At 35.2% G+C, this 27,072-nt stretch overlaps 5 protein-coding genes across 7 annotated transcripts; 3 read left to right on the forward strand and 2 right to left on the reverse strand.

The window, feature by feature from the left end:
- Window positions 1–630: 630 nt before the first annotated feature.
- On the reverse strand, window positions 631–5,394 carry LOC111790557 (cytochrome b5-like). The gene is made up of 4 exons (XM_023671506.1): window positions 5,164–5,394; window positions 3,441–3,507; window positions 3,117–3,354; window positions 631–883 (listed from the first exon to the last, which is right to left on the reverse strand). Exons 1-4 carry the CDS (start codon window positions 5,248–5,250, stop codon window positions 871–873), a joined length of 405 nt encoding a protein of 134 aa, XP_023527274.1. The 5' UTR covers window positions 5,251–5,394; the 3' UTR covers window positions 631–870.
- On the forward strand, window positions 1,430–2,395 carry LOC111790558 (cyclin-dependent kinase inhibitor 4-like). Its single transcript, XM_023671507.1, has 2 exons — window positions 1,430–1,827; window positions 1,928–2,395. Exons 1-2 carry the CDS (start codon window positions 1,604–1,606, stop codon window positions 1,995–1,997), a joined length of 294 nt encoding a protein of 97 aa, XP_023527275.1. The 5' UTR covers window positions 1,430–1,603; the 3' UTR covers window positions 1,998–2,395.
- Window positions 5,395–6,720: 1,326 nt separating the features above from the next.
- LOC111790068 (transcription factor FAMA) lies at window positions 6,721–14,192 on the forward strand. 2 transcript variants are annotated; one of them, XM_023670861.1, is made up of 7 exons: window positions 6,721–6,908; window positions 10,336–10,406; window positions 10,552–10,842; window positions 10,942–11,101; window positions 11,943–12,575; window positions 13,165–13,575; window positions 14,016–14,192. In XM_023670861.1, the coding sequence occupies exons 4-7, from the start codon at window positions 11,078–11,080 to the stop codon at window positions 14,103–14,105; spliced, it is 1,158 nt and encodes a 385-aa protein (XP_023526629.1). In that variant the 5' UTR covers window positions 6,721–6,908; window positions 10,336–10,406; window positions 10,552–10,842; window positions 10,942–11,077; the 3' UTR covers window positions 14,106–14,192. The 2 variants fall into 2 exon arrangements, with proteins under 2 accessions (XP_023526629.1, XP_023526630.1); XM_023670862.1 differs by lacking the exon at window positions 10,552–10,842.
- A 2,411-nt stretch (window positions 14,193–16,603) lies between these two features.
- On the forward strand, window positions 16,604–18,589 carry LOC111791787 (60S ribosomal protein L13a-4-like). Its single transcript, XM_023673264.1, has 4 exons — window positions 16,604–16,938; window positions 17,420–17,536; window positions 17,722–17,809; window positions 18,215–18,589. The coding sequence occupies exons 1-4, from the start codon at window positions 16,667–16,669 to the stop codon at window positions 18,356–18,358; spliced, it is 621 nt and encodes a 206-aa protein (XP_023529032.1). The 5' UTR covers window positions 16,604–16,666; the 3' UTR covers window positions 18,359–18,589.
- A 327-nt stretch (window positions 18,590–18,916) lies between these two features.
- LOC111791838 lies at window positions 18,917–26,803 on the reverse strand. Of its 2 annotated transcripts, XM_023673332.1 has the most exons (14): window positions 26,674–26,803; window positions 26,516–26,595; window positions 26,302–26,413; window positions 25,393–25,475; window positions 24,313–24,378; window positions 23,248–23,348; window positions 22,302–22,420; window positions 21,853–21,893; window positions 21,177–21,265; window positions 20,552–20,729; window positions 20,356–20,472; window positions 20,153–20,197; window positions 19,841–19,966; window positions 18,917–19,553 (listed from the first exon to the last, which is right to left on the reverse strand). In XM_023673332.1, exons 1-14 carry the CDS (start codon window positions 26,729–26,731, stop codon window positions 19,419–19,421), a joined length of 1,350 nt encoding a protein of 449 aa, XP_023529100.1. In that variant the 5' UTR covers window positions 26,732–26,803; the 3' UTR covers window positions 18,917–19,418. The 2 variants fall into 2 exon arrangements, with proteins under 2 accessions (XP_023529100.1, XP_023529101.1); XM_023673333.1 differs by lacking the exons at window positions 26,516–26,595; window positions 26,674–26,803 and having other exon boundaries at window positions 25,393–25,471; window positions 26,302–26,366.
- Between the last annotated feature and the right edge of the window lie 269 nt (window positions 26,804–27,072).

Raw genomic sequence — 27,072 nt, forward strand, 5'->3', positions numbered from 1 at the left:
TTTATTTTGGTGTTATGAATATCATTTAGATTTTTATGAAATAAAACAATTATTTTCTACATTGATAAAAGAAAAACTATTTTGATGAAATAAAATAATTTCCAATTATTTTGATGAAATAAAACGTTGCTTTCAAAATTATTTTCTACATTGATAAAAGAAAAACTATAAAAATAAGTTTTAAAATTAAGAAAATGTAAAATATAACTTGAAAATCAAACGAATTTCTTTTTAAAAAATGTTGAATAATCATTTTACAGTCAACTATAAATTGAAGTTAAAGCAAAGTTACCGTCCAAATATTAATCTAATAATATATCATTTTTGGACGCTTAACCTACCTACCACGCCCACTTCATGTCCTTCACACTTAAGCCAAAGACTTTTCCATCCATGAAATTTCAAAGGAACTGTAGGATCATTGACTTATAGCTAATATCGTGCACACCTACCTAAAATATTTTACTTACGAGCTTTCATACGCTAGGTAGGATCATACGTAGGATCATACGATTCTCTCATAATTCAATCGTTATCATTCTAAATAGTTTGATCTCGAAAGACCGAGAATAGTAAGAAAAAAATCATAAGTATTTTCAGTAATAGGGTAGTAGGCTAGTTTGCATCAAGAACAAGAAGTCATCAACAGATCAAGAATCAGATTTGATGCGTTGAAAATTTATAAAGTATTAGAGGTTCATAAATATGACAAATCTAGAGGAAGTGGGAAATGAAAAACACTGATTGTCTCTGCATTTTATAACCAAGAAGCCACATTGATGGACTGACCGATCATTAGCAACAGCATAAGGATCAACCACTACCAATCTAACAAATTTAAAGCTTTCTAAGGTTACCTCAAGAGCTCACTCAAGCTTGTTTGGTGTAGAAGCGTATGGCGACTGCCAATCCCAAAATTGCAAGAGGAACGAGGAATTGGAGAAGCTTGATGATGAACTCTGATGTCTTGTCCTGATTGTAATGAGGCTGCTTTGGAGGCGTGTATGCGACCTTCTTTGGAATTGTTGAAGCATCGATCTCTCCGACATAGTATTGATCCATCATTTCTCTTGCATTGTCACTATGCCCCACGTCTTCGAAGTCGTCGGTTGCATCCTTTCCTGAGATAGGATTATTGAGTATGAATTATCGTGTTGCCAAGTACGAATTATCAACTAGGTCTGAAAATCTATAAGCTGAAACATACCTGTAGCTGATAACAAAACATCGTCACCACCAGGATGGTCTTCTAAGAATTTGGTCACATCATATACCTGCTCAGATAATTTAAGGAACCAAGGAGATCAGATGACTGATGAACACAATTCTATAACATATGCAGCTTATATAAGTCATGAAAATGGTAGTTTNCTTTTCCTTTATTCTCCTGTTCGTTTGTTCATTGAACTCCATTGTTACCTTTTTTGTATTTTTTTTGGCCAATCCAGCTTGAGGATTCATTGAAACATGTGAAGATTCCTCTAAAAATCTCAACGTTTATCGTTTGATTGTTTATTGTTCAAATTGAAGGAACTGGGAACCTATTCATGGCTTGTTTACACATTTGGACTGGTCTGTCGTTTTTGTTTATAGTCCAATTCTAATGACTGTTCATGTTAATGGTTGCAGTAGGGAATCCACTCCTTGCAGTTTGATACAGAAGCCCGAGAGCATACGAACACCCAGTTCTTCTACGAAGGCGTCGAGTACCACCGATTATAGGATACGACTGCAAAATTCCTCTGCAACAGATGTACCGACCACTCGGGAAGTTGACGATTTCTTCAACTACGTCGAAGGAGAGCAGCAAAGAAAATTCATCGAGAAGTAAGTGATGCATTTCCCATGTTCAGCATTCTTTTCAAAGCCTTTCTAAGCTATAGTCCGCATTCACATCATGAGTATTACATTTCACGGTTAACTACAGGTATAACTTCGACCCGAACACAGGCAAACCACTTCCGGGACGTTACCAATGGGAGAAAATGGACGATTAGACGACATTCATTCAATATATTCAGGACCCATTTACCTCAATGTTCTCAGGTTAAGTTGTGCTTATAAATGGTAGATAGTCAGATCTTAGTTTATGTGACCCTTTTACTTGTAAAGAATTAGGGCTGTACTAATGGTCTGTAACATAACAAGAAGTTGAATTACACAGCAAATAGAACTAAAAGCCTTGTGTCTAATAGATTGGTGTAGCATTTAGGCTGTTGGGTAATTAATTAGGTGAATGTGTGGGGTACAGAAATTTACTTAGAATTTTCATTTTCTTTCTTTAATTTTCTTCCATTTGTACTGTATGTTCCTCCTTATACTTGTACTGATGAAAGTGGTAAAAAAAAAAAAAAAACCCTTTGATGGAATAAAATTCAACCATCACTTTTCCCCATATCTTGTTGTTTTTGTCTCTTCTTCCTCCATTATCTTTGTTTGCAGGTTTTTGGTCACAGTAGACTTTGGCCCATCTCTTACATATGTCTCCATGCAAGACAAGTCACTCCACACTTCATTTATTCAAGGATAAGCATCACTGTGATCTCGTTTCATGGAGGTGGAGCTGTGACTGTCCAGAAAGACTCAACCGGTTGGAGAGAGGAACGAAACATTATTTATAAGGGTGTGGAAACCTCTTCTTAGTAGAAGTATTTTAAAACTTTGAGGAAAAGCTTGAAAGAGAAAGTTTGAAGAGGACAATATCTACTAGCAACTAGCGTCAGCTCGAGGTATTCTAAAAACTTGCGTTTTTTGGTTAAGAGGATGAGTTTTCAGTATTGTATTGGTAAGTTAACCGTGTTTTTAGAAAAAAATTACCGAAAAAGAAATAAAGGATTTTGAGAGAGAAATGAGAAAGATGAGTGTGGGGGCTAAGGCAAAGGGAGAGGGCACCCAAACACTGTGAAGGGTAACTATCAGAGGCTGCAAATTGCAGAGCACAGAGGAAGAAGAGAAGAAGTTTACAGGAAAAGAAGTTGGGATGTGCTTTTCATTCATAGTGGTCCTGTGCTTCTTCCTAACTTAACTAACACCTTTACTGCATTCATTATCACTGCCTCTTTTATGCTCTTCTTCCTTTTCCTCTTCACTCTCTCTCNCTCACTCAAGCTTGTTTGGTGTAGAAGCGTATGGCGACTGCCAATCCCAAAATTGCAAGAGGAACGAGGAATTGGAGAAGCTTGATGATGAACTCTGATGTCTTGTCCTGATTGTAATGAGGCTGCTTTGGAGGCGTGTATGCGACCTTCTTTGGAATTGTTGAAGCATCGATCTCTCCGACATAGTATTGATCCATCATTTCTCTTGCATTGTCACTATGCCCCACGTCTTCGAAGTCGTCGGTTGCATCCTTTCCTGAGATAGGATTATTGAGTATGAATTATCGTGTTGCCAAGTACGAATTATCAACTAGGTCTGAAAATCTATAAGCTGAAACATACCTGTAGCTGATAACAAAACATCGTCACCACCAGGATGGTCTTCTAAGAATTTGGTCACATCATATACCTGCTCAGATAATTTAAGGAACCAAGGAGATCAGATGACTGATGAACACAATTCTATAACATATGCAGCTTATATAAGTCATGAAAATGGTAGTTTTTTCTTCGATGGCATTATGCTCTTGGCCCTCCTTGCTAATCCCGGAGCACGCTACAATAACCGTTTAATTTCTGAAAATTCTACACGATTCTATAACATATGCAGCTTGTATAAGTCACGAAAATGGTAGTTTTTCTTCAATGGCATTATGCTCTTGGCCCTCCTTGCTAATCTCCGAGCACGCTATAATAACCATTTAGTTTCTAAAAATTAAGCTTATAAACACTAATTCCACATATACGTGTCTTTTGCTTTGTTATCCACTTTCTACCTATGTTTTTAAAACTAGGAGGAAACAAAAATAGGTTCAAAAAAATATAAAGTCAAAATCAAATCGTTATGAGAAAGTGCCTAAGTTGTCCACTTGAGAATTTGAACCCAAAACCTTAGTAGTACCTTCGAAGTCTATGCATCCCAAGCCCTTACAACTAAGGCCACCTCTTTAGGGTAGGAAATGAATACTTTTATTCCGACCACCATCATTTTTATTATCCATGAAGGNTCTCAAAATCAGTTGAATACACACAATTAAAGCACCTTAAAGTAAAGACTTTGTTTCAAATGGGCAAGCTGTAAATTCTAGGCTGGATTGGCCCAATATTTACTGGTTAGTGATGAACTAAGGATGTATAGTACTTCTAGCAAAGGAAATTCCCTTCACTTTCTAGGGATCTTTAAACAAAAAGTTGTACATATGGATATCAAAACATAACGTTCAGTAAGTTGGCTACAATGTTTGAAAGTGAAGATAGTTCCCAGCTCAAAAGTCACACAACACCAGCAACCCTCTTTGATAACCATTTTGATTCTTATTCGTGCTTGTTTTCATTCGATTTCTTTACAATAGTTTTTAACTTTCTTAATGGGAACATTTGAATTCATAGTCATAGATTTTGAAAATATTTCTAAAATTTAGAAAACAAAACAAAGAAAGTCATGTGTAGAAATAGTGTTTACAGGCTCAATTTACAAAAACAAAAAAAAACGGAGAGCCAAGTAATTATCAAACGGAACCCTAATAATTAGATTGGCGGAGTGGATTGGAACAACCACATGAGGATATTAAAACATATCAAGCATCATGAATCAACAAACTTAAAGTGGATAGGTCAAAATATATTTACTCTTTCATACACATTCACAGTACTAAAAATTATCTCAAGATCTAAGAGACTACCAATGATATTCATTGGACTAGGAAATGCTCTTTCTCAGAAACAATTAACAGATAATCACTGCCACAGACTAAAGCCTTAAGCCAATTAGATCAAACAACAGACAACGAAGTCCGGTCCAGAAATCACAGATCTAACAGCTTAATACAACATTAGAATGCCACAAATCACATCCACAGTCAAAACAATCCAGCTAAACCAGAACAGAAAAACAACAAATCTGAAATCTCAAACAAAATCCAAAGCAAAAGTGAACTCCACCACCAGAACAAGGACAAAAATTCACCCAATAACAAAAGATCATCCCAAAAACTAGCAGAATCAGCTAATAAACCGGAAGAATCATAGATCCAACACAAAGACAAAGAAAGGAAATGGAATATACCTTGCCACTGATGATGAGCCAACAGTCCTTGTGATTGTTGTGCTCTGCGACTTCCTTCAAGGTGAAGACCTTTTTGTCGCTATCCATCTGCTGGAATTGGATTCGTCGATCGGATTGTGTCCGATTGAGGAGGAAATGAAAGGGGAAAGTGGGCGACGAAAACGAGGATACAAAACAAAAATCAATATATATATAGAAAGGGCAATTAAATTAGGCTTATAGAAAGTTCTAGATGTCAATTGAAATCGGGATTCGGTAGTTGGTAGATGGAATGGCGATGGCTTTCATTCAAAACCTAACAAAATTTCTAGCAATTGGTCGGCAAATAACGTACCAATTTACTCTTAAATTTTTATTATTTATATTTATTTAATTTTTAAATTATTTATTTTATATTTAGTATGTCTCAATTATATATAAATTCAAATTTAATGCATTTAATTTTTTTTGTTTAGCATTTCCATAAATTAAAATATATACATCAAAGTTTAGGGTTAAATTTGTAATTTTAAAAATAGGGGAACAAAATAGACAACTTGTAAATTTGTTTAAATTAATAAAAATATCCTTAAACTTTCCGTCCGTAAAATACCTAGAAAGTGTAAGAGTATTGACATTATATTTGAAAATTCATGGGTATTTTAGTAATTGTAAGTGTTTTTTTTAGTTCTTAAAAAATCTTAAAGGTATTAATGGAATTTTAGAAAGTTGAGTCGTATCTTTTTATAAATAAAATATTAATATTTTCTATTCCGACACAAGTATTTCTTTAATTCAAGAATATTATTAAAAGATTTTTTTTTTTTTTTGTAAGAGTATTGACATCATATTTGAAAATTTATGGGTATTTTAGTAATGGTAAGTGTATTTTTTAATTTTTTTTAAAGTTATTAAAAAATCTTAAAGGTATTAATGAAATTTTAGAAAGTTGAACAGTATTTTTTTAACACTTTTAGAAGTTTTAAGGATATTTTATAAATAAAATATTAATGTTTTCTATTTGACACAAGTTTTTCTTTAATTCAAGAATATTATTAAAAATTTTAATTTTTTTATTAATTTGATTTAAAATAAAAAAGGATCTTTTGTTTATTATATTTATTTTTTGGGTATGAAATTTGAAAATACCAACAATTATTATAATTTAAATTTATGAATAGATAATAATTAGTTTAAAAAAAAAAAAAAAAGTCCATGATGTTTATCCTTCATTTTCCAAAATTAAAAATTAAAAAAAGGTGAAAAATAAGCTTGTAAACTTGATTTAAATTAATAATAGAATTAAAATCCCTTCAATAATTATTATATTAAATGATGAACATTTAAGAGAATCAAATGGCAGGCAGGCATTATTAATTGGGAAAAATAAGAATTAAATTGTGTACCAATTAGTAATTTAGATTAAAATAATAAAGAAAACTAATTAGTGAGGGGTATATTTGGGATTACGAAATTAATATATGGACAAAATAGTCCAAAATTTATTCGTTCACAATAGTTTTTTAAAACTAAATAAATAGTTTGCGAACATACCTGGAATTGGAGGGAACTCCGGAAGCATGGAAGGCGATGAGTAGCCGCATACTTCACATTTTCCAGCCCTACGCTTCGGCCGGTGGTCGGATTACTATGCCGATGGCGGTCTCTACTTGCCGGAATCTGGCGGTGTTGACCAAGTGTCAGTTCTATCATCGTCGGCGACCGGGATGATTGTTTGGCAATTTCTTGTTCGATGGTTTTACGTGGTATGCAACTGTCTTTTAGTCCGATTGTATTTACAATACTTCACATTCTTGAGCATTTTCCATTTGTTTCATGTTTCTATTCGCGCATTTATGAATTTTTCTTCCATGATTTGTGCCGCTTTCAGCAATTCTGTAGTGCATCCTGTTTTCATAATCGGTAGGGTTTAACACGCTGGGCCGATTTTGTGATTTTGCAAATTGGGCCCTTAAATTCAGTTTATTGTTCCTATTTCATCGATGAGATTTACTGGATTTGAAATGGAGAGAAATTGTAATGTCCTGCAAGGTGAAGGTTGATTTCTGCCTTTTATAGTGCTAGGGAATGTGGTATAGAACAAGCAGGGTAATATGAACAATGGCTGTAAGTAGTCATTATTCCTCATTGTGGAGCAGCTTGAAGTCTAAGCCCTCAATATGGTTCTAAACTTTCGTTTCAATCATGTTCATTTGTGTACTTTATATTGTTCGTTTAGTTTATTTTACCCTACTGCACTCGGACTACCTTGGACACATTTGCCTAGTTTCACAAGCTTAGTAGGCAAGCAAGCACACTGTAAGATCCTATGTCGGTTGGAGAGGGAACGAAGCATTCCTTATAGGGTATGTAAACCTCTCCCTAACAAATGCGTTTTAAAACCTGGAGGGAAAACCCTTGAAGGGAAAGCTCAAAGAGGATAATATCTGATAGCGGTGGGGCTTGGGCTGTTACAAATGGTATTAGAGCCAGACACCGGGCGGTGTGCCAGCGAGGACGCTGGCCCTCGAGAATGGTGGATTGTGAGATCTCACGTCGGTTGGAGAGGGAACGAAGCATTCCTTACAGGGCGTGAAGATCTCTCCCTAACAGACGCGTTTTAAAACCTTGAGGGAAAGCCGTTGAAGGGAAAACCCAAATAGGACAATATCTGCTAGCGGTAGGCTTGAGTATTTTTCCCCCAAGCAATCACCTTTGATCACATAATAGCTTAAAGGCCATTATATATTGTTTCAACTCTGTCATCCCGATCACAGCTCATTTAGGTTAGACGTATATCTTCACCCTAGAGGTCAAAAGTTCCAATCCCCTTATACTCTCATTTTGTTGAACTAAGGCAACCACTCGAGCTTGTACTTTATCTTTGTGTCTTATTCTGCACAAATATCTTTAATGTCTTGTTTCACTCAGGCTTTCAGTTGTCTTTGCGTTGTCTTTGTGTTGTCTTTGTGCATACCTTGTGCTGTGAAGAACACGAATTCAACAGCTTTAATGGAAGGAGCCATTGGGGGTTTCTTTTACTCCTCCATGTGTCTTGTGTATTATAAATCTCGCCTCACTTGGGTTTGCACTTGTGTATTTTTGCTATGCATTTAAGTCTCAAAGAGCTGTCGTGCCTTGTACTTTATTCAACATGGATTTGCAGTTTTTACCGTATAAGCTCTGAGCAAACACGACATGAAGTAAATATAGGCTGACTAGTCATCCGACGAAGACTTGAGAGTTTATCCAAATGTAGCAAGTCCTTGGTTATAATACATGACTTTCTAGGCTTCTAACTTTATATATATATATTGATGTATAAATTATTAGCGGTTTTATTGCTGCATGTCTGATTCACTCCCCGTAAATATATTTCTCCTCATATCTTTACTTGAGACACGGTATCATATATGGTTCTTAATTTCATTTCTCAAGGGAAGTGGATGGTGTTTTTTTTTTTTCCATTTGTTAGATCACCTTCTTTACATCCTATAAAGTATTTTAATTAAAATACAGTTCTGTACAATTTTATTTAACAATTTGTTGGATCTGATGTTATGCTTCCCCTGACTCTTTGGCAGAGCGTTGGCCAACCTTAGATAAAATCAGAGCACGAGCTATCTTTTGGAAATCCTGGCTAGGTTACCCCGAAGGTTCCTGCTTCTAAAAAGTGATACTTTGTGGGATTCTGGTGGATTTGTGCCTGTCGAGGGTTGCTCTCTTGTGAGTTTTTCTCCCAAATGACTGTTCGTTTTCCAAAACACTATGGGTTGGTCTAATAATAAAGGGCTTATGGAGAATGAGTTCAAGCCATGGTTGTAAGCCCAAGCCTACCGCTAACAGATATTGTCCGATTTGGGCCGTTACGTATCGTTGTCAGCCTCACGATTTTAGAACATGTTTGCTAGGGAGAGGTTTCCACACCCTTATAGGGAATGCTTGTTCCCCTTCTCCAACCAATGTGAGATCTCACAATCAACCCCCCTTGGGGGCCCCGTATCTGGCTCTAATACCATTTGTAACAGCCCAAGCCCACCGTTAACAGATATTATTCGCTTTGACCCGTTATATATCACCGTCAGCCTCACAATTTTAAAATGCGTTTGCTAGGGAGAGGTTTCCACACCCTTATAAGGAATGCTTCGTTCCCCTCTCCAACCAATGTGGGCTCTCACAATGGTGGTCACCTAGCTAGGATCTAATATCTTACCAATCATCTTGGCAACCAAATGTAGTATAGTCAAATGGTTTCTTGTGAGAACAGTCCAGGTAAGCTAGTCTGGAAACTCACAAATATAAAGAAGCTATGAACTCGGCAACCAGGTTTTGCACTAGTTATAGTAGTAGTATGCAGTCTCTTACCCTCCTTCCTTCATTGACACCCTACTGGTTTTGTTTTTGTTCTGTTTTCTTAACTTATTCAGGTGCCTCTCATGGTAGGCCAACCAGTAAATTCTATTGATTTGTTATGTACTAGAGCTTTGCCGATACCTAGTGGATGTTCTTGCTACATTGAAATTTCTTTTTGCTAATTTTTAGCAGTGGTGGGTCAATCCACAATAATGAGAGAACAGCTTATATAGATATATATATGTGTATGTGTGTGTCTGTTAAGGGCTCTCGGGTGTTTAATTTGACCATCACTTTCACTTCTTTTCTTGAGTAAAAGTTTCCTCCAATTTTCTTGGTGGCTCACTTGTATCCTGTGATTAGCTTTCTATACGGTGCTTCCCCAACTTTACTTTAATTAGCCACTCTTACCTGCTTCAAGCTGATGTATATCTCATTAGTTCAATTTCATGTGATACATAGAGCGTTTCGAGAAAACTTTTTGGTATTTTAGTAGTATAAACGTCGTTGCTAGCGTCAAAGAAAGTTGTGTCGTAACGTAGCAAAATTCTATATTGGATAAGTTTCAAGATTATTCAACAAAGTCGTCTCATGATAACAGTTGGATGTGAATTTAGAACTTCATATGTGGATACAAATTCAAGATTCTTGTTAACTGTTCCTCATACATATGGTGCAAAAAAGTTAGCCAGGTAGCCCATGCGAGTAATTTCTTGACACATAAGACATATTGGATCGAACATGGTATTATATACCTTGATCATATCGTAATTTCTGTATGGTTGTAGCACTAGAAATTTTTCATTAACTCCATTCTTTTTTACTTATTCTTTTTTGAAGTATAGGAAAATGATATAACAATCCGGAGCAAACTGGAACATTGTCGAGATAGGATGAGTAAGGCTCCAAAGGTAGTTGTCTTATCTCTCGCCAATCCTTTCTCGTGATATAGAGTCCTACACGATACGACAAGTAGAGGCAAATCGACGAATTCTTTATTCAAAAAAGACGGTAAATTGTCAATTTTGAGACTAAAATGTTATTTTAATCAAACAGGGAATGGATTGTGATGTGGAAAAACAGAATAACAAAGCATATCCAAGTTGAAAAATTCAAAAAAAGGGATGGTGGCTCTTCTTAATAAGGTTCATGAAAAGTGAAGAGCGTTGTTAGGGTGCGAATGTGACGCACATTAATAAAGGGAGGTGAAAATGTGAGGTGAATTTAAGCTTCCACCTTATTAATCCCCCCGAGGCTCCTCCTCTCTCTTTCTTTCATATTTCTATAAAACCCTCCACCAAGTCCAAATTTTCCACTTGGTCCTTCCAAACACACCGTTGCTGGCTGGTAGGGTTCCTTTTTTTTCTTTTTTTTCTTCTTATTATTTTTGCAAATGGTTAATAAATAAATAAATAAATATTGTGAATGGGCATTATTGTTTTTCAGGTGGGGATGAAAAGACAATTTAGGGAAAAGTTTGGGGCAAAGTGAAAATTGTCTTGAGGTGAAAAAAGAGCATTGACATTAGTTGGTTCGATTAAAGTTGGGTGTGTTGTATGCATATACGCAAATAGCCAACCCAATGGAGAAGGACGATAACTACTCGGTAACTATAGCCTCATCCTTCTCTATTCTCTTTTCTTTTCCTCTACTTTTCTTTTTTTATTTATTTATTATTATTACTAGCTTCGTCTCTCGATTATATATTTTAAAATATTTATTTTAGTTTTTGTAACTCCGAATTCCACCTTTTTGATCGGTTAATTTAAGAAATGATCATGGGTTTATAATCAAAGAATATTCACTGCTCTCTCCAATGGTATAAAAGCCCAAAGCAAAACCATTGTGGACAATATCATCATACCATTGTGGAAAGTCGTGTTTGTCTAAAACCACCGACTTTGATTTTATATTTTCAAAATATTCGTTTTTAATTCTTCTAAATACTCATCCAAAAATAACGCTTTGGGTAAGTACAAAATGAACATTTTGAGACTCGGAATCAAAATAATTTATTTTTTATATTTTTAGAATTTTTTTCCCTTTTGATTATAAAAAATTTTGAAAAAATTAATTTCATGTATTTAAGACTTTTATGAAATTAAAATAGTTAAAAATATCATTTGTAATATCCACTTAATTATTTTTAATTAATTTTATTTCAAAATCTTATATATCCTTCATAATCACTTTAGAAGGCATGCCAAAATCTTGAATTAATTTAAAAACTATTTTATAATTTTTAGTGATTAATGGGAAATATATACTTTTATAATTAATATAAGTTGGTACCTTATTGTGTAACATATTTTTTAATTATATATATAGTTGGCTGTCCCACGTAACAAACAATAATTAAAATTCAATTATTTTTTTTTTCTTATTTATTTATTTATTTTCTCTAAATTCCACAATTTTTAATTTCAACACACTATATTTTTCCACAGAACGAAGCTCCTATGCCGCCAAGCTTCTCCAGCCACCACCACCACCAACACGATCTCTACAACAACCAAGACCAATTCATGAGGTCTCGCCCCTTCGAAACCTCCGCCGACAACGCCACCGGAATCCTCACCTACTTTCCGGCCAACCCTCTACCTCCTCCGCCGCTGCAATCGGTAACTTCTCCGGACAAGCTCAGCTTCGCTGAGGTTATGCAGTTTGCCGACTTCGGTCCGAAGCTCAGCCTCAACCGGTTCGACGAGGATGACGAACCAGCCGGGATTGACCCAGTCTACTTCTTGAAGTTCCCGGTTCTGAATAACGAGAGGGCGGAGGAGGCGGCGGCCGGAGAGGAGGAAGCGGCGGAGATGGGAGGCAGAATTGTAGGGGAGTTAGAAGAAGAGGAGAATTTTAGGAACAATAAAAATGGTAATAATAATAATAATAATAATAATAATAATAATAATAATAATGGTAATAGTAATAAAAGGAAAAGAGGACGGACGGTGAAGACGAGCGAAGAGGTGGAGAGCCAAAGAATGACGCATATTGCGGTGGAGAGAAATCGAAGGAAGCAGATGAATGAACATCTCCGCGTTTTGCGCTCTCTCATGCCTGGTTCTTACGTTCAAAGGGTACGTTTTTTCTCTCCTTTTTCTAATTTCTGGGCGGAGAGATTATAATAGAGATGGGCGGAGAGATTATAATAGAGATGGGCGGAGAGATTATAATAGAGATGGGCGGAGAGATTATAATAGAGATGGGCGGAGAGATTATAATAGAGATGGGCGGAGAGATTATAATAGAGATGGGCGGAGAGATTATAATAGAGATGGGCGGAGAGATTATAATAGAGATGGGCGGAGAGATTATAATAGAGATGGGCGGAGAGATTATAATAGAGATGGGCGGAGAGATTATAATAGAGATGGGCGGAGAGATTATAATAGAGATGGGCGGAGAGATTATAATAGAGATGGGCGGAGAGATTATAATAGAGATGGGCGGAGAGATTATAATAGAGATGGGCGGAGAGATTATAATAGAGATGGGCGGAGAGATTATAATAGAGATGGGCGGAGAGATTGTAATAGAGATGGCGGAGAGATTTTCTGAACATGGGAGAGTTTTATTTTTATTTTTATTTTTATATTTTGATAAAATATTATTAGATTTATTAGAATATTTTATAGTTTAAATATAAATTAAATTTACACGCTGCAGGGAGATCAAGCCTCCATAATCGGCGGAGCAATCGAGTTCGTGAGGGAGCTGGAGCAGCTTCTCCAGTGTCTAGAATCGCAAAAACGACGTCGTCTCCTAGGAGAGTCACCACTACAGGCAGGGGACACACCTCCGCCGCAGCAACCGCCATTTCTGCCGCCGGGAGCAGGTAATTTCGGGGGTCACCAAAACGAGGGGCAAATATTGGAAACGACGGCGGAGAGCAAATCGTGCTTAGCTGACGTGGAAGTGAAGGTTTTAGGGTTCGACGCAATGATAAAGATCCTGTCGAGAAGACGACCGGGACAGCTGATTAAAGCCATCGCCGCCCTCGAAGATCTTCAGCTCAATATTCTTCATACAAATATCACCACCATTGAACAGACTGTTCTTTATTCCTTCAACGTCAAGGTTAGTCAATTTTTATTTTTATTTTTCAAAATTCATTTCAGAACTTTTAATTTGGGAATTTTTTTAAAAAATATTTTTTTAGTAAGAACAATATATTCCAGTTGATTCATTATTAATAATAATTAAGCTCGGTTCAATAATTATTTAATTTTTAAAAATTAAAAATAATACTTTAACCTATAAAAATTATCTGTCTTATTATCCACTTTTTATTAAAAAAAAAAAAAAGTTTTTCTTCAAATTTTTAATCAATTTCCAAAAACAAAATGTAAAAAGAAAAAAACTTTTAAAAATTTCAAATTTTAACTTGACATTGGCAAAATAATAATAATAATAATAATATTTAAAAAAAATTATAAAAATAAAATAATTTATTGCAATTAGAATAATAGTGTGAATTTTATAATTATTAATGGATTTATTTTGAGTATGATTGGCAGATAGCAAGCGAGTCAAGATTCACAGCAGAGGATATAGCGAGCTCGGTTCAGCAGATATTCGGTTTTATTCATGCGAACACCGGCATGTGATGCAATAAATTAAACCCATAAATATCTCATCAAATTATTTGTATCATTAATTATTTATTTTTCTGCTTTTTTCTCTTCTGTTGTTTTATTGTTTTAAACAAAATAAAAAATATATAATTTATATTTATTCCCCCTCCTTCAATTTCTATCGCTTTATCAATTCTTTAATTTTATTTTAATATTTTTTAGGAATTAAAATATTAAGGAGATTTTCGATTCATTTATGTACCAATTTTAGTTGAGCGCCACAAATATACTTAAATACAAAAATATAAAATATAAAAATGGTAAATAGAAGCTCCTAAACCCTGAAATAATTTATTTTCTGCATTAGACTTTGCCTTGAGATCAAATTTAGTCCTTGGAACTTAAATTTAATTTGTATATATAAATAATAATTTTTTAAAAATATCATTAGAAATTGATAATTTAAAAAATAATTATTGGAAATTGTTAAATATGTGGAAGAGTATATATATATATAATGGATTATTATTGAAGAGACCAAAAACAATTTGTCTGTTTAGTAAAAAACAAAAAGAAAATTAAATACATATTGACTTTGGTTGAATTAATACAGCAATAGATACAGACATTACAAATATACATGTTCCAAAGTCAAACCTTACGAGACTTCTTAGTCAAATGGTCTACAACTAGTCAACTCCCTTTCTCTTTCTCTCCCTTTCCTTCAATAATACAAAAGAAAAATTATAAAAATATATATTTTTTTAGTAATTTCACTCGAGATTATATTGAAATATTTATATTTTGTCGGGAAATTTTACAATATCACAATATTGTGAGAATTTAATTTTTTATAATAAATTGATGTCTCTAAAAGGACTAAAAAGTCAATCTATATAATATATTTCTTTTGAGCACGAATCACTTACTTCTCTAAAAACCTACAAATCGACAACGTTACACTATTGTAAAACTTAAAATAAAACATATTATATATAGAATATATCGGTGTTAAAACGTTTCGAAATATCGTTTGAATTGTTGAGGTCGTAACTCCGTAGTTTGTTATCGGGTGTGAACCGAGCTAGTTCCATGCAGATCGCGGACAAAATCTTAGCTTACTTAGCTCAAAGTTTATAATTTCAAAACTAATTTTAACAAATTATATTTTTGGGAAAAATGATTATCCTCTAATTTATTTTATTGTTATTATATTTTTGGGAATGTGTGGAAAGAAAATAATAGAAGTTGACATTGCAGGTTGGCATTGGATGGTTTGAAAGTCAACGCCATGCCCCCTTGTAATTGTAATTTGTCCTGAAGTCGTTGACCTGTCAGAAAATTTTAAAGTACTTTTTGGTGGTTTCCCCTTTCTTTGGCGGTGGCGATGGGCGGTGGGGCCGCCGGTGGGGGCGGCGGGTCCTCCGTGAGGGAAAGTCTTGAAGCATTTTTTCCGATTGGATCTGAACCTAAAGACTATGTTGCAGGCTGTGATCCAAAATGCATGTGGGGACTGCAACTTACGTTTTCCAATTTGCTTTTTTATTATTAAATTAAATTAAATTAAAAGAAAAATAAAATTTTAAAATTTTAATTTCCCTCTCCAAATTGGTTAAAACTTATAAAATTTAAAATAGCTCTAATTTATTTATTTTTAAATAATAATACAATATTTTATTTATTTATTTATTTGGGTATGAAGAGTCAAGAGTGACTATTCAATAGGTTGATTGTACAAATTTGTCATCGCATACACAAAACCAATAAGCTCTTAAAGTTTGCCACTTACATATATTTGAGGCACACACCACTCTCTTCAAAATGGAATAGAAAGCTTAAAGTTTATCGTAATATATATATATATATATATATATATAGTCACATCTCTTATTCGGGTTATACTGTATCAGAGTTGTAACGCATTTTCTCGCTCATGTTTTCTAAGACCCATTTTCTCAAACGTGACCCATGGTTCGATCATATGTTCGAATTGTCTGTGAATTATGATTTTTATATGGCTGATTCATTTACAGGGTTAGAACAATCATTGTCCCGCTAAGGTTTTGAATCCATATTTGACACGTAATGGCCCAACACTCCCATGCATCCTCGACGATATGTCCACGTTATCTGAAATACTTCCTGAGAATGAAGACTATGACCACAGACCAACGTGAGTTATTTCAGCATGTTTTGTCCTTACTCACCTCCCGAGAAGTATATGGGTGAGGGTAAATCATGTTAAAGAACCCACTTAGAAGTATTTGAAGACAAGCAGATGGATATGTCCTAGTAATGCAGAAGAATGTCGAGGTCATCATGTGCTACCTCAAGAGGTTGAATCTTAGGCGTAAGGCGTTACAATCTAGGAAGTACGAGGATTTTACTAACCCTAAAAAAAAAAAAAAAATAGAAACTAGAAATAAAAAAGATGTTAGGCCCAAGATGAGATAATGGGCCTTGAAAAGCTTGGCCAGGCCCAGCCCATCAAATCTAAATCGCATATACATATCGAAATCTTTCACTCGAAGGAGGTCTTTCTCCCTAAACCCTAGTTGCTCGCAGAGACTGAGAGAGTAGCCGCTGAACCAAACATGGTGTCGGGTTCTGGAATCTGCGCGAAGCGCGTCGTTATTGACGCAAGGCACCACATGCTCGGGAGGCTGGCTTCGATTGTGGCCAAGGAGCTTCTCAATGGCCAGAAGGTGGTCCTCGTCCGATGTGAAGAAATTTGCATCTCTGGAGGATTGGTTCGCCAGAAAATGAAGTACATGAGGTTCTTGAGGAAGCGTATGAATACCAAGCCCTCTCATGGCCCTATTCACTTCCGTGCTCCTGCCAAGATCATATGGCGAACAATCCGTGGGTAATGTCTGTTGTCGCATTGTTTTTTCCTGTTTCTTCTTGGTTAGATTGAGATGAAAATGTGTGTTCGATTGTCTTTGTATTGTTTGAATGCGATTTACTACGATTTATTTAGGTCTGGAATCGGTCATGAGAGAAGCAACATACATTTATGATTTCTTTGGTATTTGAGTTATTTGTTTAGTTTGTACCTGGTTAGGTTAGGAACAAAATTGTTAGTGAAAGGCTGTATTATGATGTAGAGTGACTGTCTTTGTATTTATGGCTTACTAATGTTTGGTTGGCAAACTGTTAGGCTTATGAATGCCATGTACAAACTGTTAACTCATATGCCATATTTCCATTTCCTCGAGGGAACTAGTGATTTTTCATTATTTGCTTTAGGTTAGGGGTTTGGATTCGTCCTTTATTTGTTTTCAGCCCAAAATGTATGTGCTAGATAGGTTGGTAGCTTATATGGTTACTGTTTGTGTGTTTCTTAGGATGATCCCACACAAGACAAAGCGTGGAGCTGCAGCTCTTGCTCGTTTGAAGGCATATGAAGGTGTTCCTCCTCCCTATGATAAGATGAAGAGGATGGTCATCCCTGACGCTCTCAAGTGAGTTTGAGGATGAACTCTTTTACGATGCCAGTTGGTTGGCAATAATGAATTCCGTTTGTTTACTTGTTAATCTTAGCTATGAATTCAAATTTTTAGATGCTAAAGTAATAAATGAAACAATGCAAGTAAACCCTTTTATGTACTGGTTTTCTGTATTGATGTGTCTCTATATTGGATATTAGGGTTTTGAGACTTCAAGCTGGACACAAATACTGCTTGTTAGGCAGACTCTCATCAGAAGTGGGATGGAATCACTATGACACTATCAAGGTACGGATTAAGATTGATGAATCCATACCATTCCATATTGTTTCTATATTCTATTTTCCAACCTATCAAATCGACATTTTACTATTTTTTTCATGCGCCCAATCTTACCTGATTTATCATTGGAAAAATTCCTTCATTCATCTTTGTCATTAAAGTAGGATTTATGAATGATATGGGGTCCATTAAGTATAGTAATCTATCATCACCTGTCAAATGTTTCAATGGAAATGTACTATTGTAGTAATATAAAAGTTTCGGTTTTCTTCAAACCTTCCCCCATTTCCAACTATCGCAATTGGTCATGTTCCATTGATTTTCATGTTGATGAAGTGAATAGATGATGCTTTTGCCTATTTTAAACCATTCTGTGTCGGCTAACGCCGATTTCTTTTTTCGTTCCCTCAGGAGCTTGAAAGGAAGAGGAAGGAGAGGGCTCAAGCAGCATACGAGAAGAAGAAGCAGTTGACTAAGTTGAGGGTCAAAGCCGAGAAGGTTGCCGACGAGAAGCTTGGTCCCCAGTTGCAAGTAATAGCCCCAATTAAATACTAGTTTGTTCCGAGGTTGTGTTTAGTTGAGAATGCCTAATGTTATGGGAGAATGGAGTTGCAGTTTATTTTGCATTTTCTTTTCTAGTACCATTTTGTTGTCTATTGATGATGTTGGTCGCCATTTTTTCCTTTCCTTTTTCTTCGGATTTTGAAATTAGTTAAATTTTGGGGAATCACTTGTTATTCCTTATTCTACTTACTGCAATAGATTTCGTCCTCTGAAAATAAGCTATATTTGGAGCAAAATTTGAACGTTCAGGTCTGTAAGCATGAAATTTAGATGGTTTCTAAAAATTATTGAAATCGAAACTAAGTTACCTTTACTTGGGAAATTAATTACAATAATGATCTGGTTACAAATATCCCTAATATTAATCTATTGAGATTAATAGATAATGTATTTATTAATTTGAGGTGAACTAAAAGATGAATCTAGAAAGGTGAAGGAGAATTTTCATTTATTCATATGATGCTATAATTTTTAGTGAAAGCTTGGAGAATCTACGAGTTAAATGCGTCCATCAAAATGGATTTGGTTTTGCATATTGAGGCATATATCTATCATTCAAATTAGAATCTACCAAGAAGTTAGATAGATTCAAATAATGTCATTGTCTTTCCCCATTATTTAAAAATCAATACAAGTCATTGCATAAAAGGACTGAATTTAGAGGTCAGGGTAAGAATGTAGGTCAACGACGGCCGCAGTCATTGCCCTTTATTTTCCCATATTCAGTTTCCGTAAATCAAAAGAACAATATTTTCGAGTAGATGTTATGACCTCTTTCATGCGTCCTGGGAATGATTTCTCCAGCATTTCGATCATTACCACAACGATGCTGTCGATAGAAAACTTCCGAACCAGTTTTCTGCCACTGTAACCATTTACCTTCACAGCCGACTCAATGATCATCTCCATTCAGTCCCAACCATCTATTCTGAATCTGTTCTACCTCAAAAGAAATTGTGTTCGGATTTCTAATGCACACAATACACGATGAAAACAAAGAAAGAATTCAAAATTTTCAGCTCACAATTGTTGGAAGCTCCCTCCCTGCTGCCTACTTGATGTTGTGTGTTGGAACACTCAGATAAAATTTTGTGTTCTTGAAGTCATCTAGAAGGGGATTGTATCCATCCTTCAATCTCGTCTTTGATGGCAATCCGAACTCTTCCATGAACGACGATGTGTCAAGCTGGCACCAAAATGGGGATGGGGCAAACAAAACTTCAGCATTGCCAAGAGGAAATTGACAGTGAAATCAAACTCATCATGCAATAATAGTCAACATAATTCTTACATTATAATGATACCTTAGTAATTCAGTTCAAATTAGGAAGAAATTGGAAAAAAAAAATTATTTATCTTGATCTTCGTTTAGAATCTGAGGCTATCTATCCCTCAGCATCAGAGTGAGCCAGTTTACAAGAATCAAGCGGCATTAGTTTTGACGAATAGCATGTCAGAGAGTGTGCAACTTACGATTATTGTTCGCCTCTTTTTCCCTGTCTTTGGTTTATCTCCATGTAATTTCAGCCATCCAGAACAATAATGATCAATCTGTTCCAATAATAGGAAGTCTGTGGGGAAAAAGATGTCAGCATCACCCTGCAGATAGACCATTTTAGTACTTTTTCAAGGCCGAAATAGCAACACTCACTAGAAAATGAAAAGGCAACAGCCGGTGTCTCACTTCAAAACCTCTTCAAGTTATGCAATAAGAGGATTCTAATGATAAGGGAAAGATAGAAATTTGAATCTAGTTTTAAGTTTCTAGACTCAAGGCTTGCGTACCTTTGCATCCAGATAGCTTTCATAGTCTGAGCTGCTTCCATGTGCCTGCACACCGCACATTACAACGTAAACAATTGAAACTACAATCATTTTACAGTGTTCGTTTTATATACTTTTATCTGATTTTAATACAATCCTATCATCCAGAAGATGCCAAGTAGCAGGATTCTCAATCCTCGTCAACTAGAAGAGAAAGAACATACCTTGGTTGAAACTAATGGTGCTCTTTCACCAGCTATCCTCACATCAGGTAAGTAACTAAAATCCGAAGCAATTAATGACATCTTTGGTAGCACACGATGCAACACTTCGAGTAGATTCTGCGCAAGCAGTACAACACTAGAGTTGGTGAAATCTCGGGAGAGGGAGGGGGACAGGATAAATGAAGTGGTTTCTCACCAAGCAACCAGTTGGTAGCCAACATTTTCTGGGTTTTGGAAACGCTCTAGACCAAACGCCTTTTGCTTTTGATAGTAAACTGCTTTTGGCCTGGTCATTTTCAATGAAATTCACAATCTCTACACAACGCTTAATAAGAGGGTCTTGCAATGGCTTATATAATTCCACAAGCGATTCCCTGCAGCCATAGAGAAGCAGGATCGGCAACGACTCGAAAAAATCGTCACTAGTAAAAATAAGCCAAACATCTTGCTATACAACATTTTTAATTGTTATCTGTCACCAAATCACATCACAGAGAAGCTTCTTATATACACAGTGCCTTGTTGATGACTACAGTTTTAAAAATGGAGCCCGGAAGCAAGCTGCTTCAACCATGGCCAAATCTGAGAACATATTTTTTTTTTTCCCCTTTTGGATGAGGCCCAACGATGCAGGTGGGCAGAAATGACGATGGGCCGGTAATTAAAGTTGAAATTGTTAACAGAACACCCTTGTTTCTTGAAGTATTTAACCATATCACATACAGATGAAACAAATGAACCAATAGTCTAACAAGCGATCTCCTCTTTTAGGACAATGTAGCAAGAACTAAATGAAGGCAGGCATGAATAATAACGCATACCTGTCAAGTTGCTTTTCTACCCATACTTCCATCCATGAGGAAACCTGATTTTCTGAGTAAATAAGATCATGAGGAAGATTGTCTAGTACCTATGAGAAATCAACAATTTAATTGGTCAATGAAACAGATAATTGACTCAAAATCAAAAGAAAGTTAGAAACCGCTTGAAGATAAAAATTAACATTCTCAACAAAGTCTTCGGTGAAAATTTGTTACAAGATTATGATTCATGATTGAGTGATGAAACAATGAGCAACAATTGAGGAAACACAACACAACAACGATGTACTATATCAACAAAAACAACTTAATCCCTGTGTCCATCTTCTATGGATATGTAATCAGACTCTTCCAATTAAAGGATCAGCAATTTCAAATTTTCCACAAGTAGTTGATCTTTAACCCTTTATCCCTAATTTTATAATCAAGCGTGCATTCATTTTTTCATGTTCGACCTCCTCCTTTACATGCTCATTTGCAAGATCGATTAGTGCTAATTTTAAGAAGCAAAAAGTGAATATATCGATCAACATTTATTCAACGGAAATATGGGGGGTGAGGTGGTCCCTGAAATACACATAAATGTGGAGAAGGAATCTATGACCTTTTTCTTGTTCAAATTTTTGAAAGAATGTAAACTTTGTGAAGATATACGAGAGCTAAAGACGAGATATACCTCAAGCATAATTACCCAACACGGCTGCTCCTTCACTTCTCCTGTGATAGGAGGAAGGCAATGGTTAATATTGAAACTATATTGTAGAATCATAAACGCAGAGGACATATTTAAATAAAGGAGAAAACAAAAAGTAACAACCCACTACCCATTATAGATAGTCAGCTGCTGGGTACGAGGAAAAACGAAGAACACAGTTTAAACACTTGTATCTACATTGGAATCTGTTCTCCTTTCTCATCCCACACCTGGGTGGTCTCTCCGGCACAAAAGAAATAATTGCTTAGACACCATGTGAGAACTTTCACCCATTCATTCATCCATATAACTCTTCAAACTTGATGCTACCCCCCACCCATCCATCCATCCACACACCGCCCAAGACAAAAGTATGCAAATGATTGACAGCACTTGAAAGGAATAGTTTAGGGAAATGTACGAAAACATACCCCATCCACTTAAGTCAACAGCATCACGACATTCTACGCTGAATTTTGATTGGTGACTACGAACCTCTCCAACAGTTTGTCTTTGTATCTCCGCTAATGAAGGACTTATTTCCACTGAGCTACAGTTATATATGTAATTATCACGTAAAACATAAGGACAGAAAATTGAGACATGGGAAAATGGGAAATTGAGAATTTTTTCTTGCATGTACCTTAAATCATACATTTAGCGATGTTAATTTTTAGTGAAATTGGTTAAATAACAATAGTAATTTTTTTTTATGTAGAATGGATACTATGTGCATATNGGGGGGGGGGGCAATTGAAAGCACAAGGACTAAAACGGGACATTTGAAAGTACATAGAAGAGACCAAAATGATATTTTAACAAACTAACAATATGGTTATTTTTAAAATTTATTGAAAGTACAAGGATTAAAGTTGGACATTTGAAAGTACAAAGACTAAAATAGAATGTCCCAAAGTACTGAGACCAAAATGGTATTTTAATCAATAACTTAATACAAAAGATGTAATTACTATTAATAATTCAAGAATAGAAGATATTAAAAACTATTCTAGCTTGCATATTTTTAGGATGCAAATAGAAAACAAAATGACTTTTGTCTTTGTGTATTTTCTTTTTGATATCCTAATAATTGATCACTAGTCTAAGTATTCATTAAGGTATATGTAAAAATAGTTCCAATATACTGTTTCCCATAAAAATAAATAAATAAGGTTAATATAATATGTTTTTTAAGAGAAATGCATTATGAAATATATGATAACATACATGCGGTGGAGGATTTTTAGGAAAGCTATAGAAGTCTAAGATCTCTCTTTAAAATGTGCGCCTCTGTGCCATGCCATAAAGTAATTGAGCCTAGAAACTATAAGGATATCCCAGCTATGGTAGAGAAAAAAACGCTTCAAAAGCACATACGTGTAAGTCATATTGTTGTAAACTCTTGTAGGAGCATTCAACATAATGTAATCCATTATCCCCTTTGCACATGTTCCTGATCCGCCACCAATTTCATATATCTGTGGACACATAAAAACACACACACACACATACACACAATCAAGTAGGCATAACATGATTAGAGAATCAAAACATGTAACTTGTTCAACATCTTGAAGGCTCCTATTTCAAAAGAAGGCTATAACTAATAAATTTGTTTGACTGCTTGCAATGACTTCGTGGAATATTTGGATTAATGGAACACAACCTGGTGAAGACAAACCTAAGGACTTCAGATAGGAGACATTTTTATGTCCTTGTCCTCTACTCTACGTCCCTGCCATTAATACAAAGTTTTTGCTTCTAACCCAAAAAAACTATAGCATAGTGTTGAAGCACCAGGCAGGGGAGATTCCATATAGCTTGACTAAAAATACTGAGTTCTTAAATTTAAATCCAAAATCAGTAACCAATTCGCAGTAATGGCTCATAAGTTATAACCACATATCTAATACGATGCTCACACATCTGCTGACGAGGAAAAACATATCTCTAAAAAACACTAGGGGTGATTCTTATCAAATAAAGAGACTTCCTGATTGGAGCTATTAGAGTAAAAATTCACTAAATCTCAACTTTTAACTATGGTCACATTATGGCTGTATGTCAAGGATTGTCAATAATTTGATTTCCTACGGTACAGAAATCTTTGAGCTTTGTTTTGTGGGACAGGACATCTCAACCGGCTACCACAAAAGTACTAGTTATTTAGCAATCAAGACAAACAGAAGATGGGAAGGCAAGATATCCTCCTATAGAAAAGTTGAGGATGGAGATTAAAAAAAAAAAAAAAAAAAAAAAAAAAAACCCTCCTCTTAGCTAAGATAAAATAGTATGACACAATAACAGAGATGTTTAGATTTAGCAGCCAGGGAACTTGTCAAATTGCATACACCTTCTACGTGAAAAGAAAAATGCTACAGCAAAAAGATCCCGAGTGGCTATGAAGTTACAGTTAAAGATCAAGAAAGATAGAAATCTTACTTTTAGAGGAACAGAAAGATTAGCAGTGCGCATGATTGCTTCGGCAATCCCATGGGCATACCAAGGCTACAAGGAAACAAAATTTCAGAATCAAAGACAATGAAGGCTGACAGACAAAAGTGACCAACAAAAGCAAACGTGAATGATGTAGCCACAAAATTACTATCAAATTAGCTAGATTACATAAATGTTGAGAAAGGAAATTTTTTATTCTACTCTCACCAAGGTCGATTAAAAAATTAACAAAGAAAATTCATGGGTATACTTTTTTCATGCAAGTTAAAACCATTTTTTAAAAATTACATTGAAGAGAACTCCTTAGAATTAAAGGACACAAAGGTACAATCTATAGAACAAGGAGAGAATACTCGATATCAGACCCAATGTCTCCTTGGAAAAAATATCTTATTATAACATGAGCATAACTCAACGTTACTCCCCTTTAAAAGTTCAAAGGTTCAAACCCCACCCCCATATGTGATAATATATTCTAAAAAGAAGAAAAGGAAAATATTGCTGTCCAAATTAATGCTAATACTACATATGATGCCCCATGAAGAATTTAACAAAGAATCATGAATTGAGAGCAACAAGTAATACCTAGCAATAGAATATGAAGGAAAAAATTCACATTTGTAATTTTTTCTTTTTTTAATTTTACTTATTTTAAAAAGAAATACTCTCACATTCATACCCTGCATCGTGCACATGTGCACTAGCATCTAACATTCCTACCCTTCCTTCAGAAAACGTGATACAAAAAGGTTTTTTTTTTCCATTTTTAAACGTTGCAATACAGATGGCCAAGTTGAATTATTAGCCTAGTGGATAAATTCCAAGAGAGTGAGAGAGAACAAGAGAGAGTATACATAAAGAAACTCTTCAAAAACTTGGACAAAAGAAATAAGAAAATCTACAACAAAATTTAGTTAGAAGAAGAACGATATCCTAAAATCCTTCAAAAAAAAATATGATAATTCCTTCTCGAGCATGACAACCAAACAACAGACATTCAGATTGCACGCATGAATCTGCACATATGTGAGTGAGCATGCAAGAGAGAGAGAGAGAACCAATTGCCTTAAAAAGCTCCACTGGAGTAAACCATGATGTGTCACTCTGCTTGTAAATTTTATCCAAGTATCTCATATAAGCTTTCCTGCCTAAATCAAGCACACATTTCAGTACATGAGGCAAAAATCACAGCATCGATATTAGTACTGCATTATGCTTCTTAAGAAATTAGCATGGTGAGTTACCAAAGTATGATACAAAGCATTGAAAAGAGAAGCAGAATTAAGCTTCCAATTGCTGGAAAACAATAGATTTAGCAGAAAAGTACGTATTAGAAAAATTTTGGGAAAGGACAAAGTCAGCATAAATTAGTCAAAAAAACTCGAAATGGAAGTCTCGGAGAAGGGTAACTTCCAAAACATAAGATCAATACAACAGATAGATCATAGTATCACTAAAATCAGTTTCAAGGCTGAAAAAGAAAATTGAAAAGGAAGAAAATAATGTACGATGTCATGCACGAGGTTTTCAGACCCTTTATTTTCGCTACTGCAAGCAACTCAATCCAGCTGCCATTATTTGTCATTTCTGTACGATAAATATTCAATTCCATATATCTATGCTCAAATACTTTTGACCTTAAGCGGGCGACTTTCATCGATAATAGAACGACATTTCTTCGTAGAGAATAAAAAGGGCCGCATGGTTAACTAAATTCAGATAAAAAAATTCTTGTAATATAGACGTAAAGTTTAATAACACAGACACACACCACGTCCTTCAAAGTTCAAATTAAACGACATAAATCAATTGATCGGAAATATGATTACTCTTAAGCCTGTCTCCCGGCCACAGTTCGCTAGCTATTGCAGCAAAACAGTGATAAAACAACTTTGGAACGCTCATCGATCCCAATAATTCATTCCTAAATGCTCAAGAACACCCGAACTATACAAATTTGAAACGATGGCGTACCTTCGAGCTGATTGAACTTAATACTGCGTTCCATAACTCCAACCGACCGTGACCGCTGAGCGAAGTATCCATGATTTGCATCATATAATGCGGAATGTATGAAATCACGAACCTGATGAGAATTCATCATCGAAATCCATAACTCCAAAATGCGAAATGTGAGGCAATAGGCAAGAACCAATCCGAAAACGATATAAAACCAGTTAATACTTACAAGAATCGGCTCGTCACCCACAATGTGAGTAGAAAAAAATGATCGAGATAGAACAGCGCACGATTCCTGACATGAAATCACTGCAAAGGAAAATCAAGTATTGGAGACGAAACTGCAGAACACATGGAAATAGAGAGAGAAAAAGAGAGAGAGAATACCTCTGGTAGTGCGAAAGAACAATGAAAGCTTTCTGGAAGAGGTCGCCAGTGACGCCATGACCAGGATGTCAAGCTCTGAGAGAGTGGGATTGCTGTTCTCGCTGAATTGAGGGTTCTGGAGGGATCGTGCATAAACCCTCGCGCCAAATTAAATTTACCCCGTTAGAAATTGGAAATTACCTTTTTAACCCTTTTTTCTTAAATAATTATAATTTTGGTATTTTATTTTAATCTCAAATTTTATTTAAATATTAACGAGTCCTTTATTACAATTTTTTTACGGTAATATTGTGTCAACTCTTGTGTTTAAAAAATATATATGCAATATTAATTTTTACATTTCATAAATATTTTTAAATAACATTTAAAATAAAATTTCATTAAAATGTCGGGACTTTA

This window comes from Cucurbita pepo, chromosome LG03 (assembly GCF_002806865.2).
Source record: "Cucurbita pepo subsp. pepo cultivar mu-cu-16 chromosome LG03, ASM280686v2, whole genome shotgun sequence".
NCBI lineage: Eukaryota > Viridiplantae > Streptophyta > Magnoliopsida > Cucurbitales > Cucurbitaceae > Cucurbita > Cucurbita pepo.

Coding starts and splice junctions, on each gene's coding strand:
- LOC111790557 (XM_023671506.1), bottom strand. CDS start 5,250: ATGGATAGCGACAAAAAGGTCTTCACCTTGAAGGAAGTCGCAGAGCAC. Junction 3,508..5,163: donor GGCTCATCATCAGTGGCAAG/GTATATTCCATT, acceptor TTATCTGAGCAG/GTATATGATGTGACCAAATT. Junction 3,355..3,440: donor TGTTTTGTTATCAGCTACAG/GTATGTTTCAGC, acceptor ATCCTATCTCAG/GAAAGGATGCAACCGACGAC.
- LOC111790558 (XM_023671507.1), top strand. CDS start 1,604: ATGACTGTTCATGTTAATGGTTGCAGTAGGGAATCCACTCCTTGCAGT. Junction 1,828..1,927: donor CAAAGAAAATTCATCGAGAA/GTAAGTGATGCA, acceptor GGTTAACTACAG/GTATAACTTCGACCCGAACA.
- LOC111791787 (XM_023673264.1), top strand. CDS start 16,667: ATGGTGTCGGGTTCTGGAATCTGCGCGAAGCGCGTCGTTATTGACGCA. Junction 16,939..17,419: donor ATATGGCGAACAATCCGTGG/GTAATGTCTGTT, acceptor TGTGTTTCTTAG/GATGATCCCACACAAGACAA. Junction 17,810..18,214: donor ATCACTATGACACTATCAAG/GTACGGATTAAG, acceptor TCGTTCCCTCAG/GAGCTTGAAAGGAAGAGGAA.
- LOC111791838 (XM_023673332.1), bottom strand. CDS start 26,731: ATGGCGTCACTGGCGACCTCTTCCAGAAAGCTTTCATTGTTCTTTCGC. Junction 23,349..24,312: donor ATCTTTCTGTTCCTCTAAAA/GTAAGATTTCTA, acceptor ATGTGTCCACAG/ATATATGAAATTGGTGGCGG. Junction 19,554..19,840: donor AAAAGAGGCGAACAATAATC/GTAAGTTGCACA, acceptor TTTTGGTGCCAG/CTTGACACATCGTCGTTCAT.
- LOC111790068 (XM_023670861.1), top strand. CDS start 11,078: ATGGAGAAGGACGATAACTACTCG. Junction 12,576..13,164: donor CTGGTTCTTACGTTCAAAGG/GTACGTTTTTTC, acceptor TACACGCTGCAG/GGAGATCAAGCCTCCATAAT. Junction 13,576..14,015: donor TTTATTCCTTCAACGTCAAG/GTTAGTCAATTT, acceptor TATGATTGGCAG/ATAGCAAGCGAGTCAAGATT.